General features: G+C 39.7%; 2 protein-coding genes across 12 annotated transcripts in view; one reads left to right on the plus strand and one right to left on the minus strand.

Annotated features, from left to right (window-relative positions):
* Positions 1-26,520, plus strand: part of CLDN10 (claudin 10) — a 206,593-nt gene that overhangs the window by 153,495 nt on the left and 26,578 nt on the right. The window lies entirely within an intron of this gene.
* Positions 1-26,520, minus strand: part of DZIP1 (DAZ interacting zinc finger protein 1) — a 63,419-nt gene that overhangs the window by 3,462 nt on the left and 33,437 nt on the right. For 4 of the 9 annotated variants that reach the window (XM_005586108.4, XM_005586105.4, XM_074021276.1 and 1 more), the window contains 10 exons: positions 24,743-24,799; positions 21,306-21,362; positions 15,105-15,164; positions 9,660-9,802; positions 6,026-6,188; positions 5,573-5,702; positions 4,929-4,982; positions 2,982-3,172; positions 1,447-1,577; positions 182-356 (listed from right to left, as the gene is read on the minus strand). In XM_005586108.4, the coding sequence (XP_005586165.3) occupies positions 182-356; positions 1,447-1,577; positions 2,982-3,172; positions 4,929-4,982; positions 5,573-5,702; positions 6,026-6,188; positions 9,660-9,802; positions 15,105-15,164; positions 21,306-21,362; positions 24,743-24,799 (1,161 nt within the window). The remainder of the gene's footprint in view (positions 1-181; positions 357-1,446; positions 1,578-2,981; positions 3,173-4,928; positions 4,983-5,572; positions 5,703-6,025; positions 6,189-9,659; positions 9,803-15,104; positions 15,165-21,305; positions 21,363-24,742; positions 24,800-26,520) is intronic. The other 5 variants (XM_074021277.1, XM_065533399.1, XM_074021278.1 and 2 more) reach the window with 3 other exon arrangements.

Genomic DNA, 26,520 nt, shown 5'->3' on the forward strand with positions numbered 1-26,520 from the left:
AAATAACAATATATATGAATCAGTAAGTTATACATATCCACTCCTTATTTAAATAACATAAAGCACTGACAGCTTTCTTGTCTGATGATATACTAGCATAAGTTAATTAGATATTTATAAAGATGAAACACAACTAATAAGAAAATGGACTGAGCTTGTATTAGAGGGGAAAGCAGCGAACCTTCTCCCTTTGGCCCCTTAGGATTAAATGCGCCCCAAGCATTTAGCACATGAGCAAAATGTGGCTCATTTTTCACAGGTGGAGGTTCCTTCTGTTCTTTTCCAGATTTTTTTCCCAAAGATATCTCCTCCTCTAGGGATGATATGTCCCAGTCTTCATCCTCCACATCTGCACACTAAAAGAAAGGAATGGAGAATAATGTTTCTTTAAAAAAAACAAAAACCGGTGCCCCTCAATCATTTCATTGGTTAGACTGAGCATCTAACATTGAACCATAAGGAAAGAAGTGGGGAACTATTAATACTTCCAAATCTAGTCATTTCTGCAGGGCAATGAAATGGATTTGGAAGTTGGTATTCTGAAATCTGAATCATCTATTTTTCATTTCTGCCATGGAAATATATGTTTCCTACTCTACCAATCATGAATGTAGAAAATTCCAGAAATACTACACTGTAGGGGTATGAAACTCTAAAAGGCAGGGTGCTCTCGCTTCTTACCTCTGTGATAATAATGACATCTAACTATGGGCACATCACACCAAGGCCTGGAGAAATAGCCCCCAACTGGAAGGTGCACACAGTTCTAGCATGTCCTTCCTAAAGAAAGATGCTTTTGCACTCTCTTGAATGACACAGGACTTTCTGTCATTTTTGGCTTGTGTAACACAAATAGAATTAACTAATAAAAGTAATCTGACAAAATGCCCTGGACTGGAAGACCAGTTAACACAGATGATTCATTGCTGTGCCCAGAAATACAATGGGAGAGCTCCATCCACAGAAACACTTCTGGCATCCTGGCTGTTAGAACCGCTGGGAAAATGTTTGGGCTTCTTCTCTAATGCAGACAGAGGAGCTTGAGCTCCACCCTCACTTCAGCTCCCAAGTGGGGCTAAACCCTTAAAAGTCCCTAAGATCTCATGTGAGGGTAGTGGAGAAGATCTGAAGGGCCCTGATTCTGGTCAGTCACAAATTTCTTTGTACAAATCATTTGATATCTGCAAGTATCAAATAATACATGTGACAGGATTTTGAAAACCTGTAAAGTGTGATGCTTATTATGTATTGTTGCAGTTATCACACCAATATCTTTGACTGTCTATGGAATGGAAAGAAATGCAATATTGAGAACAAGAAAGGTGAAAATCTCAACCTCTACTATACCAGCTAACTATGTTTTATATTTCACTACAAAAAGTGTGACCATTAAGGTGTTATCAAAAGACAAATAAATGTATATCTAGAAAGTAAAAGTGATTTCACCTTTAGTTCTTGTAATTCTTCTTTTTTGATAAACATCTCAGGAACATTAGTTCCACCAACTGGTTTATTCACATTTTTGCGATGTGAAAACATCTTTTCAACTTTTTCAGTAGGTGTTTTAATGGTGGCTCCTATAAGATCAATAAAAATTAGGCAAGTGAAGTATTTAAAAATTTCATCTATCTTCAATTCCAAAATAACCTTACAGGAAACTTTGAAAGAGTCTAAGCTTTGGAAATAATTATGTATTACTTCCAAGTCAGTTGATATACTTTGGGGTTAAAAAATTAAACACATAATCCTTAAAATAATCATAATCCTTGAGACTATGAGCTATAAAGTTTTCATTTTATTTAATTAATTTAAAAAAAATAGAGACGAGGTCTTGCTATGTTGCCTAGGCTGGTCTTGAACTCCTGGGTTCAAGCAATCCTCCTGCCTCCGCCTCCCAAAGTGCTGGGATTACAGGTGATAGCGACTGTGCCTGGCCTAAAGTTTTCATTTTAAATCAAAGAAAGATGATCTCATTCAAGTGTATGGTCAGAAATTAATTTCAGTGAGATAACCTGCATGAATGGAATATTCATAAGGGTATTTACAAAAAATATGAATTTTTAAATGAATTCATTATATTTTATCTCATTACACAAATACATGGTATATACACATTATATACAATACAAATTACATCCAAAAATATATTAAATATAACAAATTACATATAATATATTAAATATAATAAATTACATCTGATATGTTTAAAATATATAATTTTAAAATTGCATTAAGTAGAATTTTTTAAAAAAATAATGACCCATCAGCTCTACTTCTCTTCAGCAAATATTTGCAGTGACAGGCTAAGATCTTTCTTCCTTTAGTATTACTCCAGCTCCAAGAGGCAGCACAGTGTATTAGAACAGCCATTCTCATAGTCACCCAGTGTCCTGGGTTGAATTGTGTCCCTCTAAATTCACATGTTGAATTTCTAACCCCCATTCCTTAGAATGTGACCTTATTTGGAGGCAGTGTCTTTGCAAAGGAAATCGAGGTAAAGTGAGGTCATTAGGATGGGCCCTAATCCAATGTCCTTATACAAACGAGACATCTGGACAGAGATGCACACAGAGGGAAGATGATGTAAGGATGCACAGGGAGAAGACAAGTCAAGGACAGAGACGCGGAACAGACCCTCCCTGGCAGCCCTCACAGGAACCAACAGTGCCTACACCTTGCGGTTGTACTTCCAGCCTCCAGAACTGTGAGGCAATAAGGTTGTGTTCCTTAAGCCACCCAGTTTATGCTACTGTTATAGCAGCCCTAGCAAACTAATATACCAGGTATCATTCCCAACTCCTTCCTCTCCTTCAACTGGAAAGTGCTAAGCCCTGCCCATTTTCCGTGGGCGCCTTTGGGATCCGCTGCATCCGTTTCTTGCGCACCCTCCCAGAGCTCAGACTCCCAATGGTCGGTACACCCAGGTGAGGGCCACCGTCCTAAATAAAGTTTCCAGAGAGTTTTCCAAGGTAACAGCTCACCTGTGGGCTTGGGAGAATCATCAGTGTCCTCGATCTCGCTTCCCTCGGTCCCGTCCGCGTCACTTTTCACTGTGTTCTTCCCGAAGCTGCCTTTGTTTTGCGATGGTGGCACAGGAAGTGGGCCTGGGGATGCGTATGCCCGGATGAGGTCGTCGTCCTCCTGCTCCTCCTCTGAACTAAAGGGAGGGGTCCTACACAAATCAACACCGGGACAGGGGCGCTGTTTTCGTAACACTTCAGGATTTATGATATTAAAAGATATGCCTCTTAAAGTGGTGGCACCTTTCTCAGGTAATTCCCAGTGGGCACAAGTGCTTTTGGGGTTATGACCAAGATGGCGGCAAGGCCAGAGGTTATACCCATGACTGAAGCATCCTCCCACGCCCAGATCTCTGCCAGCAACGGGGCATGTTTATCAAAATGGGCTGAAGCTGGGGCCTGTCTCCTCTAAACCCAAATGTGTATATTCTTAATAATTTTGGTTTTCATACACCTAAGAAAAACATTTCTCAAAGAAAAACATTTCCTCAGTATAACCACTCATCTTTTAAAATTGTGTCATTACTTACAGTTTCTTTATACTGCACTTTATTGCAAAGAGCTTTTACATACACGATCTCATTTGTATCATCACATGAATTATTACCCCAATTTTAAAGTGAAATAGAAGTTCAAAGCAGTGTTCATTCATTTAAATAATATTTATTGGGCACCTAAATTCCAGACAATGTGTCAGTCTTGTACATGTTGATTCATTCACACCACATCCCAAGAAATAATGCTCTTCCCATGAGATTATGTATAAGAAAAGTGCTTTTGAAGGGTGAATCAGTTTATTGTCTCTAATACACAGTGCCTCAATGAAGAGAGATTTATGTCATCAATATCTCCAGAATAAGGCAATGATGATTAAATTATTCATGATCAAATTAGTCTTACTCATAATCAGTAACAATATACCTAGAATTTATTGAGTACCCACAAGTGCCAAGCACTGAGCCAAGCCCTCTTCATACATTCCCATTTAATTTGTAGAACTCTCTTGTGAAAAAGGCAGCATTATTCCATATTGCAGATAAGGAAATTGGGACTTAAAATATCCCATATTACAGATAAGAAAACAAGCTTAAAACAGTAATCAACTAAATCAGTAGCACACAGGTGATGAGCAATTGAGCTAGGGTTTTTCGTATCCTAAGAGAATCTAAGAGAGGAAGAGCTACTAGGGTCATTATTAACTTCCACAAAAAACTGGAACACGAAATTATTACATTTATTATTTTTTTTATTTTTTTATTTTTTTTTTGAGGCGGAGTCTCGCTCTGTCGCCCAGGCTGGAGTGCAGTGGCGCCATCTCGGCTCACTGCAAGCTCCGCCTCCCGGGTTCCCGCCATTCTCCTGCCTCAGCCTCCCGAGTAGCTGGGACTACAGGCGCCGCCACCACGCCCGGCTAATTTTTTTGTATTTTTAGTGGAGACGGGGTTTCATTGTGTTAGCCAGGATGGTCTCGATCTCCTGACCTCGTGATCCGCCCGTCTCGGCCTCCCAAAGTGCTGGGATTACAGGCTTGAGCCACTGCGCCCGGCCGAAATTATTACATTTAAAACAAACTTACACTGTCACAGGTCTAGGCATAAAAACTCAACATCAGCCATTTAATTTAAATGTACTTATTGAGAAATTACTCAACATTGTCAGGGGGTGGATATAAGAATGACTCAGGTGTCTCTCTTCTTAATGGAATCCACAATGTGGTTAAGGGCTATTGACTTATGTACTAACTAAGACACAAAGACATGTCACAAATAACATATCACAAAGGGACAAATTATGATAGTAAATAATTATGGCTTCATTCAACCATAATGAGCATACTACTTTAAAATGAAAGGAATGTTCAGTGAAAATAATTTTTAAAATGACCCTCCCATCCCCATCAGTACTCACGTAATAGTTGAAGACTTTCTGGGAAAATGATCTTCCATGATATTTTTCTTAATTCTAAAAAACAACAGAAAAATATTTTTAAATTGCAGAAGTTAATAATATAATTTCAGATACATTTCCATGGAACTGGTGAGTTTTGCTTTTGACATATACTAATGAGGATGAGCAGCAATAAAAGTCACCAACTGTCAACAAGAGACTGGTAGGAATTACAAGTGTGATTCTCTGGTGGACCAAACACTGTTATGGACTCAATGTCTGTGTCCCCCCCACTCCAAATACATATGTTGAAGACCTAACCCACAGTATGATGGTATCTGGTGGGCCTTTGGGAGGTGATTAAGTTTAGATGAGGTCATTGAAGATGGGAGCCCCCATGATGGGATTGGTGCCTTATAAGAGGAAGTGAGGCCAAAGCTCGCTGTATCTCCACCATCTGAAGGCATGGCAAGAAGGCAGTTGTCTGCAAGGCAGAGAGCCTTCACCAGAACCTGACTATACTGGTATCCTGATCTTGGACTTTCAGCCTCCAAAATGGGAATATAAGACATTTCTGTGAAGCCACCCACTCTATGGTATTTTGTTAAAGCAGCCTGAGCTAAGACAAACATTGATAAAATAAATCTGAGGGCTGAAATACTCACTTTGAAACAGATGTCCTATCAGTAGAAACAGCTTTTTGTCTAATCAGTTGTCTGTTTTTGGGAGGAAGTTGTATCATTTTGGGTACTTCTCCAGTTGAAAGGGTATCCATTTGAGAAACACTGTACTTATCTGGAATATAGTGTCATTCATGAGTCTCCATTGCCTTTACGGTCAGTAAGTGAAAAGCAAAGGTAAACGGTGTAATACCCCCTATGCTGCTGTGGAAATGAACAATCCCATCTCTAGGGTTTAAAGCCAGAGTCTAGGGTTGTTGTTAAAACCCAAGACCCAGCATTTAATAGTACAAACAGTAAGAGAGTTGTCAATGAAGTGGCAAAGTTTGTTAACCATTTAAAATTATAATAATTTAATGATATCTTGTGGTGAAAAAAAGAAGAAAAAAGAAAAAGTTGTTAAATTAAGCTCCCATTTGCAGTAGGTAACAAGCTTACCTGAAGATAGTAGTGCTTTCTCCTCAATTTTACAGCTGACTTGATGTTCAAGGAATTCTCGAATTTGATGAAAGTTAGGTATTTCTCTTTCTTGTTTATGTCTTTCTGATTCCACACTTTTTAGTACTCTATGCAATTGATCACTTGAAATGCCATGTACATCCTGAAAGAATAAGATGTTAAGTTGGCCAATTATCCTGGGAGGTTTCATTTCATGGGGATATATCAGCATTAACTATGGCAACATTTCAATCCATCCTTACAGGACTCCAGCTGTGTGTAGAGGGTGAGGGTGCCCCAACAAGTAACACACTGTCTTGGCCCCAAAGAGGCCATGAGTTCAGTTGGGCACATAAGGCTTGCATATGTTTATGACTGGCTGACCAACGAGGCTATGTGTCATAAGAACCCAATGAGTCTACAAAGGCTAGAAGAATTCCAGGGAGAGAGGCCATCGAAGGCCCCAGTGGCCAGAGAAGCCTGAAAGGGAAGGCTGAGCTGTGGCCTGAAGGACAGGTGCAGTCAAACAAGTAAAAACAAGGAGAAATTTCCAGATGGGTAGGCATGGGGTATGGACACCTGTGAGAAAGGAAGGTGTCGAGGCAGAAACAGGCAAGGCACATCCCACAGGTTAATGCTTACAAAGACCTGGGTGATGAAACCAGCAGAAGAGACTAAATGCCAACCCAAAAGGCTGAAAGGTTATTCTACAAGGAACAATAGGTCATCAGAGCATCAGAAGTGACTTTCTTTCTCTCTTTATTTTTATTTATTTATTTTTTTTTGAGACAGAGTCTGGCCCTATCACCCAGGCTGGAGTGCAACGGCACGATCTCGGCTCATTGCAACCTCCGCCTCCCGGATTCAAATGATTCTCCTGCCTCAGCCTCCCTAGTAGCTGGGATTACAGGCACCCACCACCACACTCAGCTAATTTTTGTATTTTTAGTAGAGATGGGGTTTCACCGTGTTGGCCAGGCTGGTCTCAAACTCCAGATCTCGTGATCCACCTGCCTTGGCCTCCCAAAGTGCTGGGATTACAGGCGTGAGCCACCGCACCCGGCTACAGGTGACTTTTAACTATGCAAATAGCATAATTAAAGAGACAATATGAGAAAAGTCATCTGGATTTGATGAGAATCTAGACAGAAGAAAACTAGTTAAAGGGATATTTGTTGAATAACAGTGTCTCACACACACACAGCTACCTATCATCTTTGTCCCCATACCCCTTGCTTCCCTCAGCCTTCCCAGTCCCAGGTACTGGCCCTACCACCCACCCAGTTGCCCAGGACAGAAATCTGCATCATCAGATTAAGTACCACCTCCAAGAAGAAGTTTTCTCTGACCTCAGTTATTCAATCAACCCCCTCCTCTACTTTTCCTTTATTTCACTTCATACAATCTAAATTAGAGATCTCCCATTTGTCTGGACAATCATTTGTTTTATGCCTATCTTCCTATACCATGTAGCTGGAGGATAAGGCCTAATACTGTACAAATGTCAATCCTTCCCACTTAATATACAAAACTGGAAACAATTTCAATCAGAATCCCAACAAGCATTATTCTGGGAGTTGAAAAGTTATTCCTAAAGTTCATTGGAAAACAAAACATGGAAGAACTACCAGTAAATTTTTGAAATAAGGAGACTAATGAAGAAGGCATGGCCTATAAAAGATACTAAAACACAGGACAAAGCCACTACAATTAAATTAGTATGGTGTGGGCAAAGGAACACACAAAAACCAAGGTAAAACAGTTGAAAGTCCAAAAACAAATCCAAATATATATAGGGATTTCCTATATGACAAAAGTGTCCTTTTAAATAAATGGAGAAACAATGGATTATACAACAAATGATATGGGGACACCTGATCCAACTGGAAATTAAGTTAGCTCTCCAAATCACTGTTTCAAAACCTAATTCTTAAAGCCCAGATAGACAAAAACAAAATAAGGCAAAACAAAACAAACAAAAAACTAGGAAAACCTCTCCAAGCATTAGGGGAAAAAAAGAAAGTTTTAATAATCTTAGGATAAAAGAAAATGTCCCAATTAAAATTAAAACCCAAAAAGCCACTTGCAAACAATCAATATGGAAAACTACAGTTTCAAGAAACAATCTGTGTAGGATGAATGTCTTTGATTTCCACTGCCCAAAGGGTGGTCAGAACCCACCTAAAAAGGGTCTATGTGCAAATTTTAAAAGACTGAGTTGATGAAAGATGTGGAGCAACTAAACTCTCAAACACTGTTAGGGACAGTGTGAGTTGGTACAAAGACTTTGGAAAACTATTTGACAACACCTACTATACTAAACATATGCCTACCCTTTGACCCAGCAATTTCATCCCTAGATATATATTCAAGAAAAACAAATGCCCATGTTCACCAAAAGACATGTACAAGAATTAACAGCCAAGAAGAGCCCCAAAATAGAAACACAAATGTCCATCAGCAGGGAAGAGATAAACTGCAGTATAGTCACACAATAGAATGCTATAAGGCAATAAATAAAGAACTACTGCCACATGAAAGAACAAGTATGAATCATATACATAAAATCATAAGCAAAAGAAGATATAAAATATTACACAGTGTATGACTCCACTTTTATGAGGTTCAAGAATAAGCAAAATTAAGTCAGAATACCCTTTCTCTCCAACTGGGAAGTAGGGGGTGATATTGACAGGAGAAGGTAAAGAGAGTCTTCCAGAGTGTTGGAAATGTTCGATCTCATCATTTGGGTGCTGGTTATAGATCGTACACATACATCCATGTACATACAAATCTGCCTATATACATAAAAGTATACAAACATGTATATCCACAAATATAGCCACATACACATACATCTGAAAACATACACAATCATCTATATACATACATATACACAAATGTGTATACACATACACAGATATCTGCATATACACGGATACATACATGTATATATACATATCTACATACACACATACACACTATACACATCCACGTGTGTGCCCATGCATGCATATGTGCTCACAAGTTTTGCATATATATGTATATATGCATATGTAGATGCACTTTTTTATATACATATAAACTAATGAAGTTCAATTAAGGTTTGTGTCTTTTATGTATGTCAATAAAAATAGAAAAAGCAAAAAATCTATATGATAGGATATACCAAAATTATTCAATCTGGCAACAATATGAAATCGTATCTATTCATCCATTCATTCAACATGTATTAATGAAGTGCTGGTTTTGTAATAGGCAATGATTTGAGGTTAATATCAGAATGTAAGCAGCACTGTGACTGCCTAGATACAAACCCTGGCTCCTTCATTACTAGCTGTGTGACGTTAATCAAGTTACTTACCTTTTCTGTAAACTGTCAAGATACTAATGTCATTTACTTCAGAGATTTGTTTCTATGTTTAAATGAGTTAATATTTGTTAAGTTCTTAGAAGTGTGTCAGGCACACAGTGAGTGCTATTCAAGTGTTTGATAAATAAAGTAGGTCACATTAGCCTCTGGTCTCCAAACATGGACAGAATTGATGTGTTTACTTCTCTTCTCTGATCATTTCTAATTTAGAAAACAAAATATAGTAAAACTAACAAATATTCCAAAAATGAATGAACATACTGCATTAATCCCCAAGGTTTCCAGTTTCTCCATCAAGTTCTGCTCCACCATTGTTCTTAGTCCCTTAGTGAGGGAGGAGTTACTCTTCAAAGCTTTTCTTAAATGCATTTTGTTGTTATTTAATTTCTGTTCATTTTCTCTTCCTGAAATCAGGTTTTAAAAATGTGTTAAAAAATGAATTAAGCAAATACATCAAATCTCTAAGCAGAAAATGACAAAGCACAGCTTTTAAGCAGCAAGTAAGTATTTGTGATGTTTTAAAACTTTTGGATATTTTAGTCACTCAGCACAATACAGAATGCTTAAGTTACGTAGCTTTTAAAACTATTTTATGTCTACTTTAAAACTTCAGTATTTTTAAAGACTCTGGATCACTTAATCAGATGACAACTATAGATATATATGTATCTATAGAAGCATGATGAAAAAAATTATTTAGGAATTTAATGTTTTATCACTAGAATTATATCACTATCTCCTGAAAAATTCATCTCTAAGCTAACTCTGTTAGAATTTACGTATCATCTTATGAAGAAAAAGCCCAATTTACTTTAAATAATTAAAAGTTTTTGGCCATCTCAGTGGCTCACACCTGTAATCCCAGCACTTTCGGAGGCTAAGGTGAGTGGATCACTTGGACCCAGGAGTTTGAGATTAGCCTGAGCAACATAGTGAGGCCCCATTTCAATTTATTTTAAATTAAAAAAAACACTTTTTCAAAGTTTTTTAGTTTACTAGAAGCTAAGTACATATAAAACTTCAAGATGTGAAAATCATTATCCCCCTCAAAATATTTACCAAAATGAAAAAGGATAACAAAAGTATTAGCAAAAGTGTATTTTGTTTAAAACAACCTGTAATTAAAAACAAAGAAACCAAAACCAACAGGACATACTCTCCTCACTTCCATCCCTACCCCTTTTTTATTCTCCACTAAAAAAAATGTCAAGTTCAAAAGAGTTTGGAGAAGAATGATGGCATGACCTTTAAAAATCTGAGTCCTTATGTACAAAGGAACTAAAGACTTGATTAAAGAGATGCGATGTTTGGCAGTTCAGACCCTTACTGACTGTCCAAAGCCTAATCTGGGAGAAATGTGACAACTATACTACCATTTTGGAGCCTAATCTCCTAGCAGGGGCATTTTGCCCACCAAAGGATGGCATCAAATGCCATTTCCTAGGTGTAGGGCTCCAGGCCGTCTGAGACTCTCCCTTCACTGCTGCCTCACCCATCTCAGCAGACGGGATTCCTAATACCCATAGTACTTGGATTTGCAGGAGATCTTGAACAAAATGTCTTTTTGTTTAAGATGTTTTCTAAACACCAGTTCAATTCCCACATTAAAAAATATTTCTATTACATAAATAGATGGTTTTACTGAAAGCAAAATTAGATTACTTTTTTGTACATTAAATAGAAGAAAAAAACCCTGCACAAAAATACTATTCTATGTTTTGCTATTGCAGCTTGCTAAGCTGAAGTGATAAAACTGCATATAATTATATATTAAAAGTCAGAACTAATCTTAAATTGTATAGTCTCAGCAATCATGCTGCTGTCTAACCACCAATGTTTACAAATATTTTGAAACCACCAAAAAAAGCACTTCTACAAAATCATAGCTGCAGCCACTATGTTGCTGGCTTTGGCTTTTAGGTGGCCATCAAGTGTGCAACTGTCTAGGGCCAAAAATAAAAAGAGGCACCAAGAGACAGCCTGGAAGTCTTGGTGCCACCATTGAAATAGACATACCCCCTACCCCAATTATGCAAATAATCTTTTGGCCAATATCTCAGATAATGAAGGACATACACAGAAGCATCGCCTAAAAAGAGGCTCTGGGCCCAGTTTCCTCTGGGACTTGGGGCCACATACAGGGGCAAGCAATGCCTGGAATGACTTGGCCGCAGTTAGAAGAGCTGTAAAGCCTTTGCTGTTAGTTGTTGAATTCCTTTGCCGATGTGTCTCTGATCACCCTCAACTCTGATGACAGGTTCATTTTGATGACTGAGTTTCCCCAAACTACTGCAGATTAAGCATTTCCCTCTATCCTCAAATTCACCTTATATACTGGTGCTTGCTTTGGGAAATCATTTATGAATAACTACAGCACCCTTGGTAAAGATTCTTACAAGGCTGGGACTGGCCAATGGAAGCAAGAGAAAGAACGTAGAGTAGGCAGGGAAAAATAAAGTTTTTAAGTAGAAGTGGAATTAATCACTTGAAAATCAACCACAGCTGAAGATTTTAGTTAACGCACATATTGCTCACCAAGACCAAGGCAAAACTTTCTAAAGACTAGCATTTCCTTCAAATACAAATTTTCAAACACAAGCAAGCAGATGGCCAGGCTAATGCACAACAGTCCATACATGGGATCAGTTTTATCAGACATACAATATCCCATTTATGGTAAACAAATAATTGTAGCATGAAGCAAATGATTTTTAAAAATCCTTGAATTTCTGAGTTGGAAAGGACTTTATCTACCACCTAGTAATGATAGATTTTTCACATGAGGATACTAGAAACAGCAGTACAGTAACTTCCCCAAAGGCCATCCAGATGGTCCTGTAGAGGCCACATCAGCTTCCCTTTCTCCATTTGCTCTCTGCAGTAAACTATGGACAGTAGAAAACCTGGATGTTGTCACTAATTAAACTCAACAACCTGAAGCAGGCTCTTAATCCCCCTATGTTTTCTTTCTGGAAAATAAAATGGCCTCTAAGATCCCTTCTGGCCCTCACATTCTAGCATCTATAAAACAGCAAGATCAAATATGCCTCTGCTCAAAAAGCAGGTACACAGAAATATGCATGTGTGAGTTACTTTTTAGTAAAGGCCACAGTGTTTTTGCAAATCACTGCCAAAACTGAGCTTCGCAAGCACTTATCTGCAAAATGTTAGCACAAGCTGAGGAATTTATTGATGGCAATTAATCTGCTGCCAGTATGTTAACTCCACAGAGGTGCTAGAAGGAGGCAGTCACTGGTTTCTGCAGCGGTGCACGTGGACCCTGAGGTATTTTCCATGATCCTCAGCACTCTCCTATCTACTGCCAGAGCTGTACACATGGAGCATGGCAAGGGTTATTTTCTTTTCCAGTCCAGCCCCCTAAATGTGGCAGCAACCAATGGTGGTGTTTGCTGTCAGTGATTCCAAGCTACCCTCTTACATTGACTGGAAGAACTCTAAAAGCACAGGCAGAGGGATGCAGTGACTGAAACCTGGAACTGGAAGTTAGAAGACCACTCTGGGTGATGGTGGACAATCATGATTCCTATAGGAACCCTCACTAGTCATTTTTTAAATGAGTGTGAACTACATGACCTGAAGTCCCAGTTTTGAAATTACGAGACCTTTTCTATGAACCTCCTGACATGTTTCACAGATTCTTCAAAGAATACGGGATTGTATGTCTTGGACATCAGTAAATGATATGTATGTAGGAGAGAGGAAGCATGTTACTTGCAAGCAAAATGATGTGTCATTATTCAGAACTCAAATAGGGTAAGATTTGTTCATCCCGTTTCTGGGAAACCAACAGGGTTGGTTGAAAATCACTTAAAGACAGTATTTTTAAAGCACTGTTTCTCTTCAACTTTATAGGGCTCAGAAGCTCAAATGCCTACATAAAGCAAAGAAGGCAACATGGGGCAAAAGAGTTGAGGGGGATTATGGCAAACCGGAGGTTGCTTCCACAGTCGGCAGGGGCGGCTCAGCCCTGCTAAATGTTGCTCAGTAGACCATGACCCAGGGTTTCCAGGGTATTGTATTGTGGCACGAAGCCAATAATTTAAAAAACAACAACAACAACCAGAATTTCTGAGTTGGAAGGGACTTTATCACGTAGCAATAGATAATTAAATTGTGTAGATTGCACTACAATTAAATATTGGCAACCGATCATAAAATATTTGCCAACACTGCAGCTTGAATAAATCAGCGTCTGTGGAATCGATTTAGCCTGCAGGATCTCGTTTGATGCCTGGGTTGTGGCCATCTTTAAGGTGCCGGAAGTATCTGGGAATGACCCACCCCAATTTATTTGCTTAACAATGGAACAAGGCTGAGGACCCCATAAGAAGGTGACAATATCTTTTAAAGTTTTGCTCATCACAGTACCCCAAAATTTCCCTCAACAAGCTTTTATGGCTTTTTGTAATTTAATGCACCTATAGTCACTCTTGTTTCTGAAAGAAGCAAGTTTCTAAACATTGGAACAGCAATTACAAAGAAATAAGCAGGAAATGAAGCAACTAAAACCAAACTCTTCAAAATCAGTGCCAAACATGAACAACTATTGGGACAGGAAGATATGCAATCCTAAGCTAAATGGTCTGTCTAAAATATACAAAGTCAAGACAAATTACAAAGATACATGGAAGCAAAATAAACAAACCCCATAAAAACATCAACAAGTGACTGATCACTAGCATAACAAGATTAGACTTGAAAGTATACCTCATATAGGTATTATGAATATGCCTGATCTAGTGAATTCTCAATTTGTAGCCTTATAAAAATAAAAAAAAAAACTGGTAAATGTCTAGAGAACAAGGGAAGAGTTATAATAAATATTGAATTTACATATTAGAATACATATCATTTGACTTCTCTTCCTGACAAAACTGACAAAACCAGAATCCATATAAGTATTGACAATTTGCTTAAATTCTCCTAAAGAAGTGATATATGGTGATATATGACAATTCTCCTAAAGAAGTGATATATGGTGAATTATTATAATTAATAAGAAAAAGTTATGATAAATTGATTCAAATATAATTGTTTTCAAAATCTACAAATCTAGCATTAGAAAATGTTCCTTATAATTAAAGCTTTCTTCATAAATTTTAAAAACTGATCAACAGAAAATAATTTTTAGGACTATCAAATAAAATGAGTAAGCAGTAATAATTATCTCCCAACACCCGTAACAGCTCCCAAATTCCACCATAAAGATATTGTTTTGCATATAAATATTCCACATCCAGAACTTAGACATTATGCTTTTCTTGCTATTAAAAATAATTTGGAAATAAGCATTTCACCAATTCATTTCAGATTAAGGGTATGATAAATCACCACTATGACACAAATCTTTTCAGATCATCTGGTACACATGTATGCGTCAACATGTCATCTCATCAGAAAAATCTGCATTAAAATAAAGACTTAAATATTTTTTCAAGTTCCCTGACACAGAAAATTTCTTATCTGCTTGCACAAGAATACTGTGAAGCAGGGGAAAGCAGAAAAGAATATTAGGGGAATAGGATAACAGAATACTCCATGTGGGTTGGAAGTAAAATCCAAATCTAAATGTCTTTCCTAGTTTTGATGTAGTGGAATAAAAACCACTGGCTCATATTTTCCAGGCCTAGGTTTTGATATATAAATATAATATGTGCAGGTAAACCTGATCAAGCCCTTTGTTACCTTTTTCTTCCTCTGAAAGTTCTTCTATTGGTTCCAGTATGTGCGACAAGAATGCCTGTTCTATTAACAAGGAAAAATAAGAACAGTACAAACAGGACAACAGCAAAGTAACATTAGTTTCCTTTCAAATGATTTAGAAAGATATAATTCCATAGCATTTTAATCATGCCTAAATAGCAAATATTTACTGAGGAAAAAATGTTGAGGCAATCAGTCAAAGATGGTCACCTTTTCATGGTATCTTCAGTTTCTATGTACTTTCCATTAACTAAACTCTACAGAAAGTATAGTTTTAAATAATTAAGTTAGAGTTTCTTATTCATCAACCTAGTACGCAATAGCCTTTTACGACACAAGGGCACAACTGCAAAAGATCTTCATTACTTATAAAGTATTTCGATCAAGTGGCTAAACAGAAAATTAATGAAAATATTTCAACTACAAAAAAATAAATAATTCCCAAGGCCCTGGGATTCCCACTTGTTCCCGGTGCTAACCCCATGGTATTCAAGTGGTAAGACCAACAAGATAAAAGAGGAACGACAGGAGAGAAGTCAGCAGCAAGACTGAGAGTCATTCTTCGACACCTGCATGGATACATTTCAAGACCTAGTTCCGGGGCTGGAGAATGCCCTGGCCCCACAGCTGGGCAGATAAGGAAGGACTCTTCACAGTCTCACCCCAGAACGTCAACCGCACTCAGGGGAGATGAGGTCTTTGGATGACTATTCCCAGAGAAATGTTATATGTATACACAAGGAAACCTGCCAGCAGCAGGCATAAAACCAAACCCTATCCCATCAACTGAAGGTAATTTCCTTCATGGGGAAGGTCAGGTTTTGGGTGAAGGTTTAATGATGGTGGTCAGGCATTAGGCATGGAATGAAATGCAACTAGCAAAGTTGGTGCATGGTTCACTCACCTTCAGTTTGGAGACTGATACAGTGCACTTCCCCCCACCAGCTCTCCACTTTTACCTCCAAGTGGGAGGTCATTGCATTCTACCACCAGACCTGGGAGTGGGTGACGAGCCAGGGTAAAAATGGCCAACAGTTACTGAGTGCTCATCAGGTGGCCGGGCAGGGATCCACATGTGTGGTATCTCAAATTTAATGCTTCCCACTTTAAAGGGTCTGTTTTTTATTCATTAAAGGGTATTTCTAGAACTCTATTTCAGATAGATAAATGATAGAGAGATGATAGAAAGAGAAACAGACAGACAGATTTAGGTATATACAAATAGATTCTTACAGCTTAGCCAGCAACCTAGTCAATGTATGTAACATTGGCTGTATGGGAGAAATGCATCTGAAACTACTTTCAGGTGAACTTCTGGAATGCAGCCTATGACTGAGTAAGACCACCTTAATGCTGTCCTGAGCTGAGATCCAGGGTGAGAGTCAAAACACTCAGAGGTCTGAGTCTCCCGTGAACTTGCCGAAAGCTTTCAAAAAAATCCTTGTCAGTTTCCTACCATTGTCTCCAGAAGAAAGGCTCTTGGTCCTCTAACTAGCCCTGCCCTTTTGTCCCTGGCTGACTTCAGCGGGACTTCATTGTGCCCACCTTAGAAGCTAACACTGGCCAGAGCTTACTCAGTGGCTTGTGCCTTGCTGGCCCATCACAATGGCCACTACGGTAGCCATGGCTGCTCTCTGCACTTGGTAGGAAAAGTCCCTAAGCCCACAGCTTAGGGCTGGGCTGTGAATCTGGATTGCCTGCTTCCAAAGTCTGGGCACTTGGCCACAAAGCAATGATGCCTGCCCACTGGCGCTCACTAGGCTTGTCTTCCTGACTTCTTCAAATGCCACCGCTGTCCACCCATTATCAGAGTTCACTGTGCTCTGACCTTCCTTGGCCTTGGCCCTGGTCCCCAATCAGGTGCTCAGCCTTTCTGCCAACTCCACCAAACCGCTGGTCTGTCCACTCCTTCTCCACTCTCGTCACCACAACCCAGACTCCTGGGGAGGAATCTCAAATGCAGGATCACCCACACCCACAACTGGTCTCCCCAGCTCAGATTCTTTGCAGACGCTCTGGTCAGGCCAAGCCTCCCATAGCCCAGCTCTCTAATTCTGCACACCCAGCCTCAAGAGCACTCAGCGGCTACACACTGCCCCAAGAACGACCCTGGACAGCTGCCGCCTGGCACTCAACAGCTGCCATGAACGCCCTCAACCAACCTCACTTCCCTCACGTCTCCTCCTCTTCTCTATGCGTGGCCAAGTAATTACTCTGCACTGCTAATACACATCTACTGCTTTCCTGCCACCTTTTCCTTCTTACTGTTGGCTTTGCCTAGGATGCCATCCCAACATATTCACCTCCTACTCAGCTCAAATGGCCAAATATCAGCTACGCCAGGAAGTCTTCCCAGAGTCTCCCAAATGGAGAAAATCTCTCCCCTGCCTGGATACCCATTTCATTTCTCAGTGACTCTCACCTTGCACCATATTTATAAACATGTGGTCTCCTTTATAAGCTATAAGTTCCTTGGGGACAGACTTTGTTTCTGATTCGTTTCTGTATCTCTGTCATGCCCGCCTTGGCGTTACCCTCAGGAGTGGCCCACAGCTGTCATTACCCAGTGGTCGGTGAAGGAAGGAAAGCAGGAGTGGCGGAACACCACTAGAGAAACATAACTACACGTGGCATGTTAACTCCTGTCAAAGACATGTTCACTGAAGACTCTTCTGAGCTTTTCCAGGATATATGTCTAGGAGATCTTATTGGCATATCCAAACATTTCCTCTTGTGACTGCACGTAAGCATGGTCACCTGACAGGGAACAGGCCCATTCTCCTTTAGAGGGTGGAATTCCACTGAACTGAGACTTCCTTTCAAGTCTCCATCCCACTTCTGTAACACTATTTGGGCCAGTGGTGTCCAGTGGGGGAAGCCATCTTTCTTTCCATCAAGAGACACAATACGCCAGAAGTCTGGAGCACACCACCTGTCATGTATTGGACAATCAACTATTGCTTGTGTTAAGTGTCAGTATTTCAAGATGTAGAATACTTGCTGTGAGAGCAAAACATAATAATTGTAAAGTCTAATAAAAATGTTTGTAAGTTGGGTGCAGTGGCTCACACCTGTGGTCCTAGCACTTTGGAAGGCTGAGGTGGGAGGATCACTTGAGTCCAGGTGTTTGAAACCAGCCTCGGCAACATAATGAGATGCTGTCTACACAATAAATTTAAAAATTAGTCAGGTATGGTGATGCACCCCTGCAGTCTCAACTATGTGGGATGATCACTTGAGCCCAGAAGGTTGAGGTTGCAGTGAGCTATGATCATACCAGCACATTCCAGCGTGGGCAACAGAGAAATGCCCAGTCTCAAAAAAAAAAAAAAAAAAAAGCTTCCAGTTTTTGTGGTCATCATTGTAGCTATATACAATTAAAGTCATGTATACACAAGCCCCTCACAATTTATAGGCCAAATTAAAGGAGGGCTTCACATGTAGGTGGAACCTAGCAGGTGTCCATAGACTTTGGGGAAAGTGGTTATTTTGCATCCTCACTGCACTCATCGCTCTAAAAGTGGGCCATATTATCAGGTCAGGCAACCTAAGCAATTGGTGTACGGGTCAGTTTAACAGCAACAAAGTCTACTTTATTTACTGGGCATCCTAATACCACCATTTAGTCACAACCCCATGAGCAAAGAGCAAAGTGGTCTCCAGTGGTGAAAATACTACAAAAAGTTATTTGAGGTTTGTCCAGTAAAAACACATACTAGGGGATGGGGATCAAGCATGATTGTTTATCTTCTCCAGAACCCGTGTTTCATCCTATCAACTGCCTTCAAATCAGAACCTGATTGTTTATCTTCTCCAGAACCCGTGTTTCATCCTATCAACTGCCTTCAAATCAGAACCTGATTGTTTATCTTCTCCAGAACCTGTGTTTCATCCTATCAACTGCCTTCAAATCAGAACCTGATTGTTTATCTTCTCCAGAACCCGTGTTTCATCCTATCAACTGCCTTTGAATCAGAACCTACTGCCTGTACTGTTCAGCTTGTGTAGCAGAGTTGAAAGCAGGGAGCCATCAGGGTTCCCATTTTACCTAGATCCTATCAGGACAGAAGCACTGGCAAGGTTGGCTCCTAGCAGCTTACAGTGGAATTCCTTCCAGGCTGCTTTAGCTCACTCTCTCCTCAGGGCAGCCCCCATCAGATGAGAAATCAATGCAAGGGGCAATGGCCCCCACCCCTGCCTCAGTGGAGGACAAGCCAGAGCACTCATCCCAGCTCTGCAGCTCTGAAGCAGGGCTGGCTGAGGCCTCCACTGCAGCTGCACCTGGGTTTAACGTCCCCTTCGCCCAACACTGCTTCTCTCACAGGTGCTGTCCGAGGGCACCCCCCCATCCCACCTGTAAACTTCTGTATCAGTCTGTTTCCCAGGGGACTCAACCCACAATGGTAAGGAATCGCAAGATTTTTCATGGTAAAGAACCTCATCAAGCTTTGAGATGGAACAAAGGACAGAGAGCGAACGGGCGAATAAACATTATGCAATCCATGACTAACCTGCCCTGCCCCTGCTGCCCTGGGGAAGCTGGCCTGATGGGGTGGGGGACGTTGGCGGGCCCTGGCCAAGTCTCTTCCTAGCTCCTGCCCACTGAGATGCTCACAAATCAGCTTTGATCCCCATCCAAGGGCTGTAGGCCCTGTGCCAGGTCTGGTTGGCATTTAAAACTAGCATTTCAATCCCAGCAGATGCCAGGAAGGGGGCATGACTGATTCATGCAGCTCTGGGCCAGTGAGGGTAGGGTCTCCAAGAACACATGCTTTAGAAATGATCGATTTGTCCAAACCCTTGAATTAACCCCAGACAGCTTAATGTACCTACGGGGGTGTCCTTTAGTTAGCAACAAAAATATATGACAAAGAAACTGGGACCTTGTGTAATGTCATACAGAAAGCTAACGATAACAAAGTAGAGGGGCGGGGAAGTAAAAGAAACTAAAATACACTGTTGAAGTACAAAAGAGAAGTGGCCAGTAGTGCTTTACAAAAGGACGCAATAGAGAGATTTTAGACCTGACATAAAATAATATGAATACCGAATGATTGCTAGATACTTTTCTTATACATTCAATATTAAAGCAAATTTATTTATGTCCAATGTGCTTTTATCTGTTACTGGTCTAAAGGAAAAAACTGCATGCTCTAAACACTTGTAAATAAGAAGATCAATATGTGGAGAATTTATACATCACATATTGTGATCACATACTCAAGACAACTGATCCACCTGAAATGATCTTCGGGAAAAAAAATAAGGTGCAATAAACACTTCATGAGTCAGTCATGAGTAAAAAGGATTATTACTAAAGTTCATGGTATACAGACCACGATATTTATGAAGACAAAAAGTGCCACTATACTGACCAGTTAGATCATGGATTTACGTGTAACCTTTTTAAAAGACCAAAAATGAAAGAAGACTGAAGTAATCATTGGATTCCGCAGCAACTGTATGTGAGACAGGAAAAAGATGGCCCTTCTCCCATCTTAATGCATTTGTAATATCCAACAGACCACAGGAAAACATCATGTTAAAGTACATACTATAAAAACTGTAATCACTTTAACTGTATAAAAAGTGAAATACAGCTACAAACATTCAGCCCGTCTATTGGATTATGTGAATAACAATTATCACCCTTTTGATCTGGTCCAAGAACTGAACCCTGGCAATGATTTCACCCAGTGCTTCCTACCTGTTTCCTTTAGTTTCCATTACATGTCTTTTCTAGATTTTCCCAACCAGTCATTCAAACCGTTTGTTTAGAAAAGGTGACTTGCTGCCACATTGAAAGTTATAAAAACAGCCACATATGCCCTGTGGCATGTGCTGGTTGGCTGGTCTGGTAGCAGACCATTCTTACCCAACACCTACTGCTTTCCACAAAAATCATAAATAACCAAGACACTACTCAAGTTAAAATCTCTACTTGTGAGTCTGGCAACCTTTTATACCTATCTACACCTTTTATACTTTAAGACTTTGGAGGATATGTCCAGTTTACAACAGTATTACACACGAAGACTGCAGTTTTAATAACTGTTTTTGCAATCACTAAAATGTTTCCTGTTTTATTATAAATTACCTCCACAGAATCACTTTTGGTTAATAAGTTATCTAACTCCGGGTGGCAACTGCACATAAAACGCTGAGGCTATTACTGAAACTTACCTTGTGCCATTGGCAGACTAGATTTAGTCTCTGAAGTGTGCAGGGCTGGGGCATTCACTGAAACAGCATAAAAAGGAAAAACTCAGAGGTTCCATAATTAAAGCATAAGCATCCTAACATGATGATAGCCAAATTTGCCTCAAATTAGTCAAGATACATACAGACCATAAGGGACAAATATTTCAAGTGACAAAGATATTACACAACTAACATAAACTTATATTCATAACAGCTTTATGGAGATATGTTCACCTTTTAAAAATATACAATTCAGTGGTTTTTTAGCATATTCACAGGGCTGTGCAACCACAACCACTGTCCACTTTTAGAACATAATCTTCATCACCTCCCTCAAAATGCCCATTCCCAATACCCATCACACCTCATTTCTGCCCCTTCCCCATCCCCAGGCAACAATTAATCTACTATCCATTTCTATGAATTTGCCTATTATTGACATTTCATATAGTAAATGAAGCCATACAATATGTGGTCCTTTGCATCTGGATTTGCTCACTTAACACAATGGTATCAAGGTTCATCCATGCTGTAGCATGCATATAAATATCAGTATGGATTTTTATGGGCAAATAATGTTCTGTTTTATAAACTGACCACATTTTATTTACCTTTTCATTAGTTGATGGACATATAAGTTGTTTCCACTGTTTAGCTATTATGAATAACACTGCAATGAACATTCATGCACAATAAACCAGTTTTGAAAAGTACTCTAATCACTGGGCTGGAAGACATTATGTGAAGGTATTAATTTAGTCACTGCCTGTGGAAAGAGGTTTGCCCAACTTAACTAAGACTAAATGCTCTTCAATTTAAATTTCTCCAGAAAATTAGATTCCACTGCTTTCTTCAAATATTTGACAATTCTTATCTGAGAGTCCTCTCTGGACTATTTATTTGTCCAGTTTGTTTTCACTAAACGGTATTGGTCTATTAGTTTACTGCTTCTTTATTTTATCAAGACAGAATTTTAATTCTAATCTTACCCTAAAAAGTACTGGCCACAAACCTCAGCTACTTTTTTTTGAAACAGAGTTTCACTCCCATTGCCCAGGCTGGAGTGCAGTGGCATGATCTCGGCTCACTACAACCTTTGCCTCCTGGACTCAAGCGACTCTCCTGCCTCAGCCTCCTGAGTAACTAGGACTACAGGCATGCAGCACCATGCCCAGCTAACTTTTGTATTTTTAGTAGAGACGGGGTTTCACCATGTTGGCTAGGCTGGTCTCGAACTGGTGACCTCAAGTGATCCACCTGCCTCGGCCTCCCAAAGTGCTAGGATTACAGGCATGAGCCACCATGCCCGGCCATCAGCTACTTCTGTGGGTATACACTTTTTATCTTCACAATGGCTTCTAGTGAAAGTGTTCAATTCCTATTTGTAAATTGCTAACAAACTCTGGAAATACTGCCTTTGTACCCATTTGCAACTTGCATAATCTAGATCAAGTTCTGGCAAACTATAGCCCATGAGACATACCCAGTCCACTGCCTGTTTTTATTGGAACATGGCTCCTTCACTTAAGTATTGTCTATGGCTGATTTTGCACTACAATGGCAGAGCTGAGTAGTTGCAAAACAGACCATCTAGCCTGTGAAGCCTAATGTAAATCACTATCTGGCCTTTTACAAGAAAAAAAAAAACACAGAATACTAACTATTCCTGATCTAGATATTATTCCAGCTTACAGAATCAAAAGATCTGATGCTGTTAAAATTGATCACAATTTGGTCTTTTCTCTAAACTACAGAATTCGTTCCCTTATTATGAAAGGGTAGTAAATCAGTAAATGACTGACTAGTGTCTAAATCACCAAGGGTATAGACAGGTGGAATCAACAGGTTTGACCATATCTGCCTTATATTAGACATTACAAATCTTCATTTTACTGGGTATAGGTCTGATTTATTTATTGCATATCTCCTAAGCTGACTTTCACTTTGTGATTTAGATTTTCTGATCTTAGAGTGTATGTTTTCTTTTATGTGATGAAAACTTCCCTGCCATCATTAGAACCTTGGCTTTTAGATCCTTTTGTATGCTGGGAAGAGGAATGGGATGAGCCAGGGCCTCACTTGGAAGGGACCCCTACCTATGGAGCTATGGGCCTATTTTTTTAAATTATTTTTGGAATTTTCTAGAGCCAGTGGCATCCGTAGTTTTTGACAACATTCCCCAATCAGTAAAAGTTCCCCCAGAAATACACATATTTATTTAAATGAATTTTATATGTACTATAATACAAATATGTACATTTTAAAACAAAAAAATTTGAAAAAAGTAAAAGGATGAGATTTATTAATACATAAAAATAATCTCTAATAATTTTTTCCCACATTCCAATAGATAATTTTGCATACTCCATTTGGAGAAAACCACTCTAACTAAATATAGCCTTGGGTTTGGTTTTTTTTTTTTTTCCTGCATATATATTTGAGTTTGGTCAGCTGCCGAAGATTGTTTGTTTGAATAATTTAGTATTCGACCTTTCCATCCTTCTCTGAAATGTGTTTTTTCCTTCATTTCATAAGCTGTAAGTTCAGCATCTCTTCCTCTCTCAGTCCTCCTCTTGGCACTTAAACTCCACTCCTCTCCTTAACTACCACTTAACTTCTTCAGCTCCAAGAAGCAACGAGAGACTTCAAGAAGCCTCCGAGAAGACTGAGAGGTTAAAACCATCAGCATTTTCTGGCCAGTAGTGCAAATTCCAAAACACGGTCAAGAATGTCCTTTGGTCACTACACAGTGCTCTTGAGATCCCTAGGCCCACGTGTGTGGTGCCGTCTCCCTGCGCTCAGCCTCAGCCCATACTCCTCTTGTGGTCATATTGCTGTGCACATGGCACGGCTATCTGCCCTTACTCCTTCCTGAATGGAAGCACAACTATCTCAACTATTTAGCTCGTATTTTTAAACAACGACCTGTCAGTTTCTAAACTGTGAAGATTATGTCCTTTTGGTTTACTGCAGAATCTTGACAGCTCCGGGAGATAGAGCAGATGGCCAGGCTGACCACAAGTGGGGACAGACAGGTCACCTGTCAAAGCCTGCAGCAGTAAGAGTGTCAGCAGTTTCAAAGTGTGGTGACACCACAGTCACCCAGTCACCCAGTGTGTCACTTTGAGAAGTCTACAAGTATAAACTAAAGTGATGCCAAGGAATTTTTAGTCATCCCTTTTTAGACAAATTGTGAAATAATAGCTATGGCTAATCAAAATCACCACAACATCACGTGGATATTCATAGTCTTGAGTTTTAGAATGAGGTCAAAACCAAGAATCAAAATAAATCATTATGCGATCTCTAAATACACTAGTTTTCAAAGAAAAGTCTCGAAAAATAGTAAGTAAAAGTTATGTTTTGGTTTAGCATTTTAAAGATACCTTTGGAGCCCTGCATCTATTATAGGAACTTACTAGGCACAGCTGGAACAGCTGGCTGAGATTCAAAAGCCTGCCAGGCTAAAGGATTTCCTGAAATGACAGAAAAATAAATGAACAAAAAAAATCACAAGCTATGGATTAAATTTTTGTAGCCCTTATCCTAATTTGTGCCCCCATGAAAAACAATAAAGGAAACGTACCAATATATAGCACATCACCAGGAGAATAAATACGCATAACATAAATCTTTCTGAAGCTAAATTTTTCCCAGAATTATTTTTCAGTCAAATATTTATGATATCTAGTTAATTTTGCAAGTATTCCTCCCTACCTGAGCTCTTGTTATTTTGAGAGGAGTTAAAGGGAACCACAACCCTCTTTCCTCAACTCTATCTCAAAACAAGAGTGAGGAAACCCAGCTCATACACCCCAGCACCACCCCCAGGTGGCATCCCTCAAATAGACAAAGATGCCTCAACAACCTGAGACGTGCAGGAACCAGGACTGGAATCACCGGGAAGAAAACTAGGCAGAAGTGAGACCCTGAACCTGTGGCTTCCAGTCTCCCTTCTGGTCTCTTTTTTATTTTTTTTTCTTTTGCAAAGTCAGCTGTTGCCCTGGTCTTGACTGGTTTAGTGTGTGTATGCGTGACAGAGAGAGAAGGAGGGAGAGAGAGAGAGAGGAAGAAAGGGAGGGAGGGAGGGAGAGAGACAGAGACAGAGAGAGAGAGAGAGAGAGAGAGAGAGAGAGAGAGAGAGAGAGAGAGAGAGAGAGAGAGAGGGGGACCTTGAATGATACAGAGGTAGGCAGGCTATCACTGGTGCAGTCAGTAGGTTGTGCATATTCCCGCTAAGCATAGAACAAACCTATAACCCCAAAACAGCCACAGTTGAGAAAAACGCAGCAAGCCTTTATAGCACTTTAGAATAATTAAGAGTTCTTTGGTTTTTGTTTTTTTAGAGATGTGTCTCTCAAACTGTCACCCAGTCTTGAGTGCAGTGGTGGAATCACAGCTCACTGCAGCCTTGAATTTCTGGGCTCGAGTGATTCTCCACCCCAGCCTCCTGAGTAGCTGTGACTACAGGTACCTGCCACCATGCACAGCTCATTTTTTATTTTTTGTTTTTAGAGAAGGGGGACTCGCTATGTTGTCCAGGCTAGTCTTGAACTCCTGGCCTCAAGTGATCTTCCTGCCTTGGCCTCCTAAAGTGCAGGGATTACAAACATGAGCTACTGTGCCTGGCCTACTAAGAGCTTAATATCAATAATAATGGCTAACTTGATGAGGGCTTAATAGGTATATTATCCCATTTAATCCTCATAACAAGCCTATGATGTAGTTACTATTTGCTATGACTTGAATGTCCCCTCAAAAATGCAAGTTGAAATTTAACTGCCATTGTAACAATGTTACATGGCAATAGTGGCAGGAATGGGTTGGTTATTGAGAGTGGGTTCCTGATTTTAAAAGATGAGTTTGGCCCAATTTCCTTTCTCTGTCCATGCATTAGCTGGCCAGGTGATGCCTTGCACCATAGGTTGACCCACACCAGACGTCAGCACCATGCTCTTGGATTTCCCAGCCTCCAGAAACTTTGTTTCTTTATAAATACCAGTCTGTGGTATGCTATTATAGCAGAGAAAACAGACTGAAACACTATTCATATTCCTACTATAAAGCTGAGGAAACTGAGGCAGAGATTCACAAAGCTATGAAGTGCCAGAGATGGCAGGTAAACCCAATCTGTCAACAGACCCTGTGCTTTTATACACATAACTCTGTTCTACGGTGTATAAATTAAGAGGCAAAT

The sequence above is a fragment of the Macaca fascicularis genome, chromosome 17, assembly GCF_037993035.2.
Source record: "Macaca fascicularis isolate 582-1 chromosome 17, T2T-MFA8v1.1".
Classification (NCBI taxonomy): Eukaryota; Metazoa; Chordata; class Mammalia; order Primates; family Cercopithecidae; genus Macaca; species Macaca fascicularis.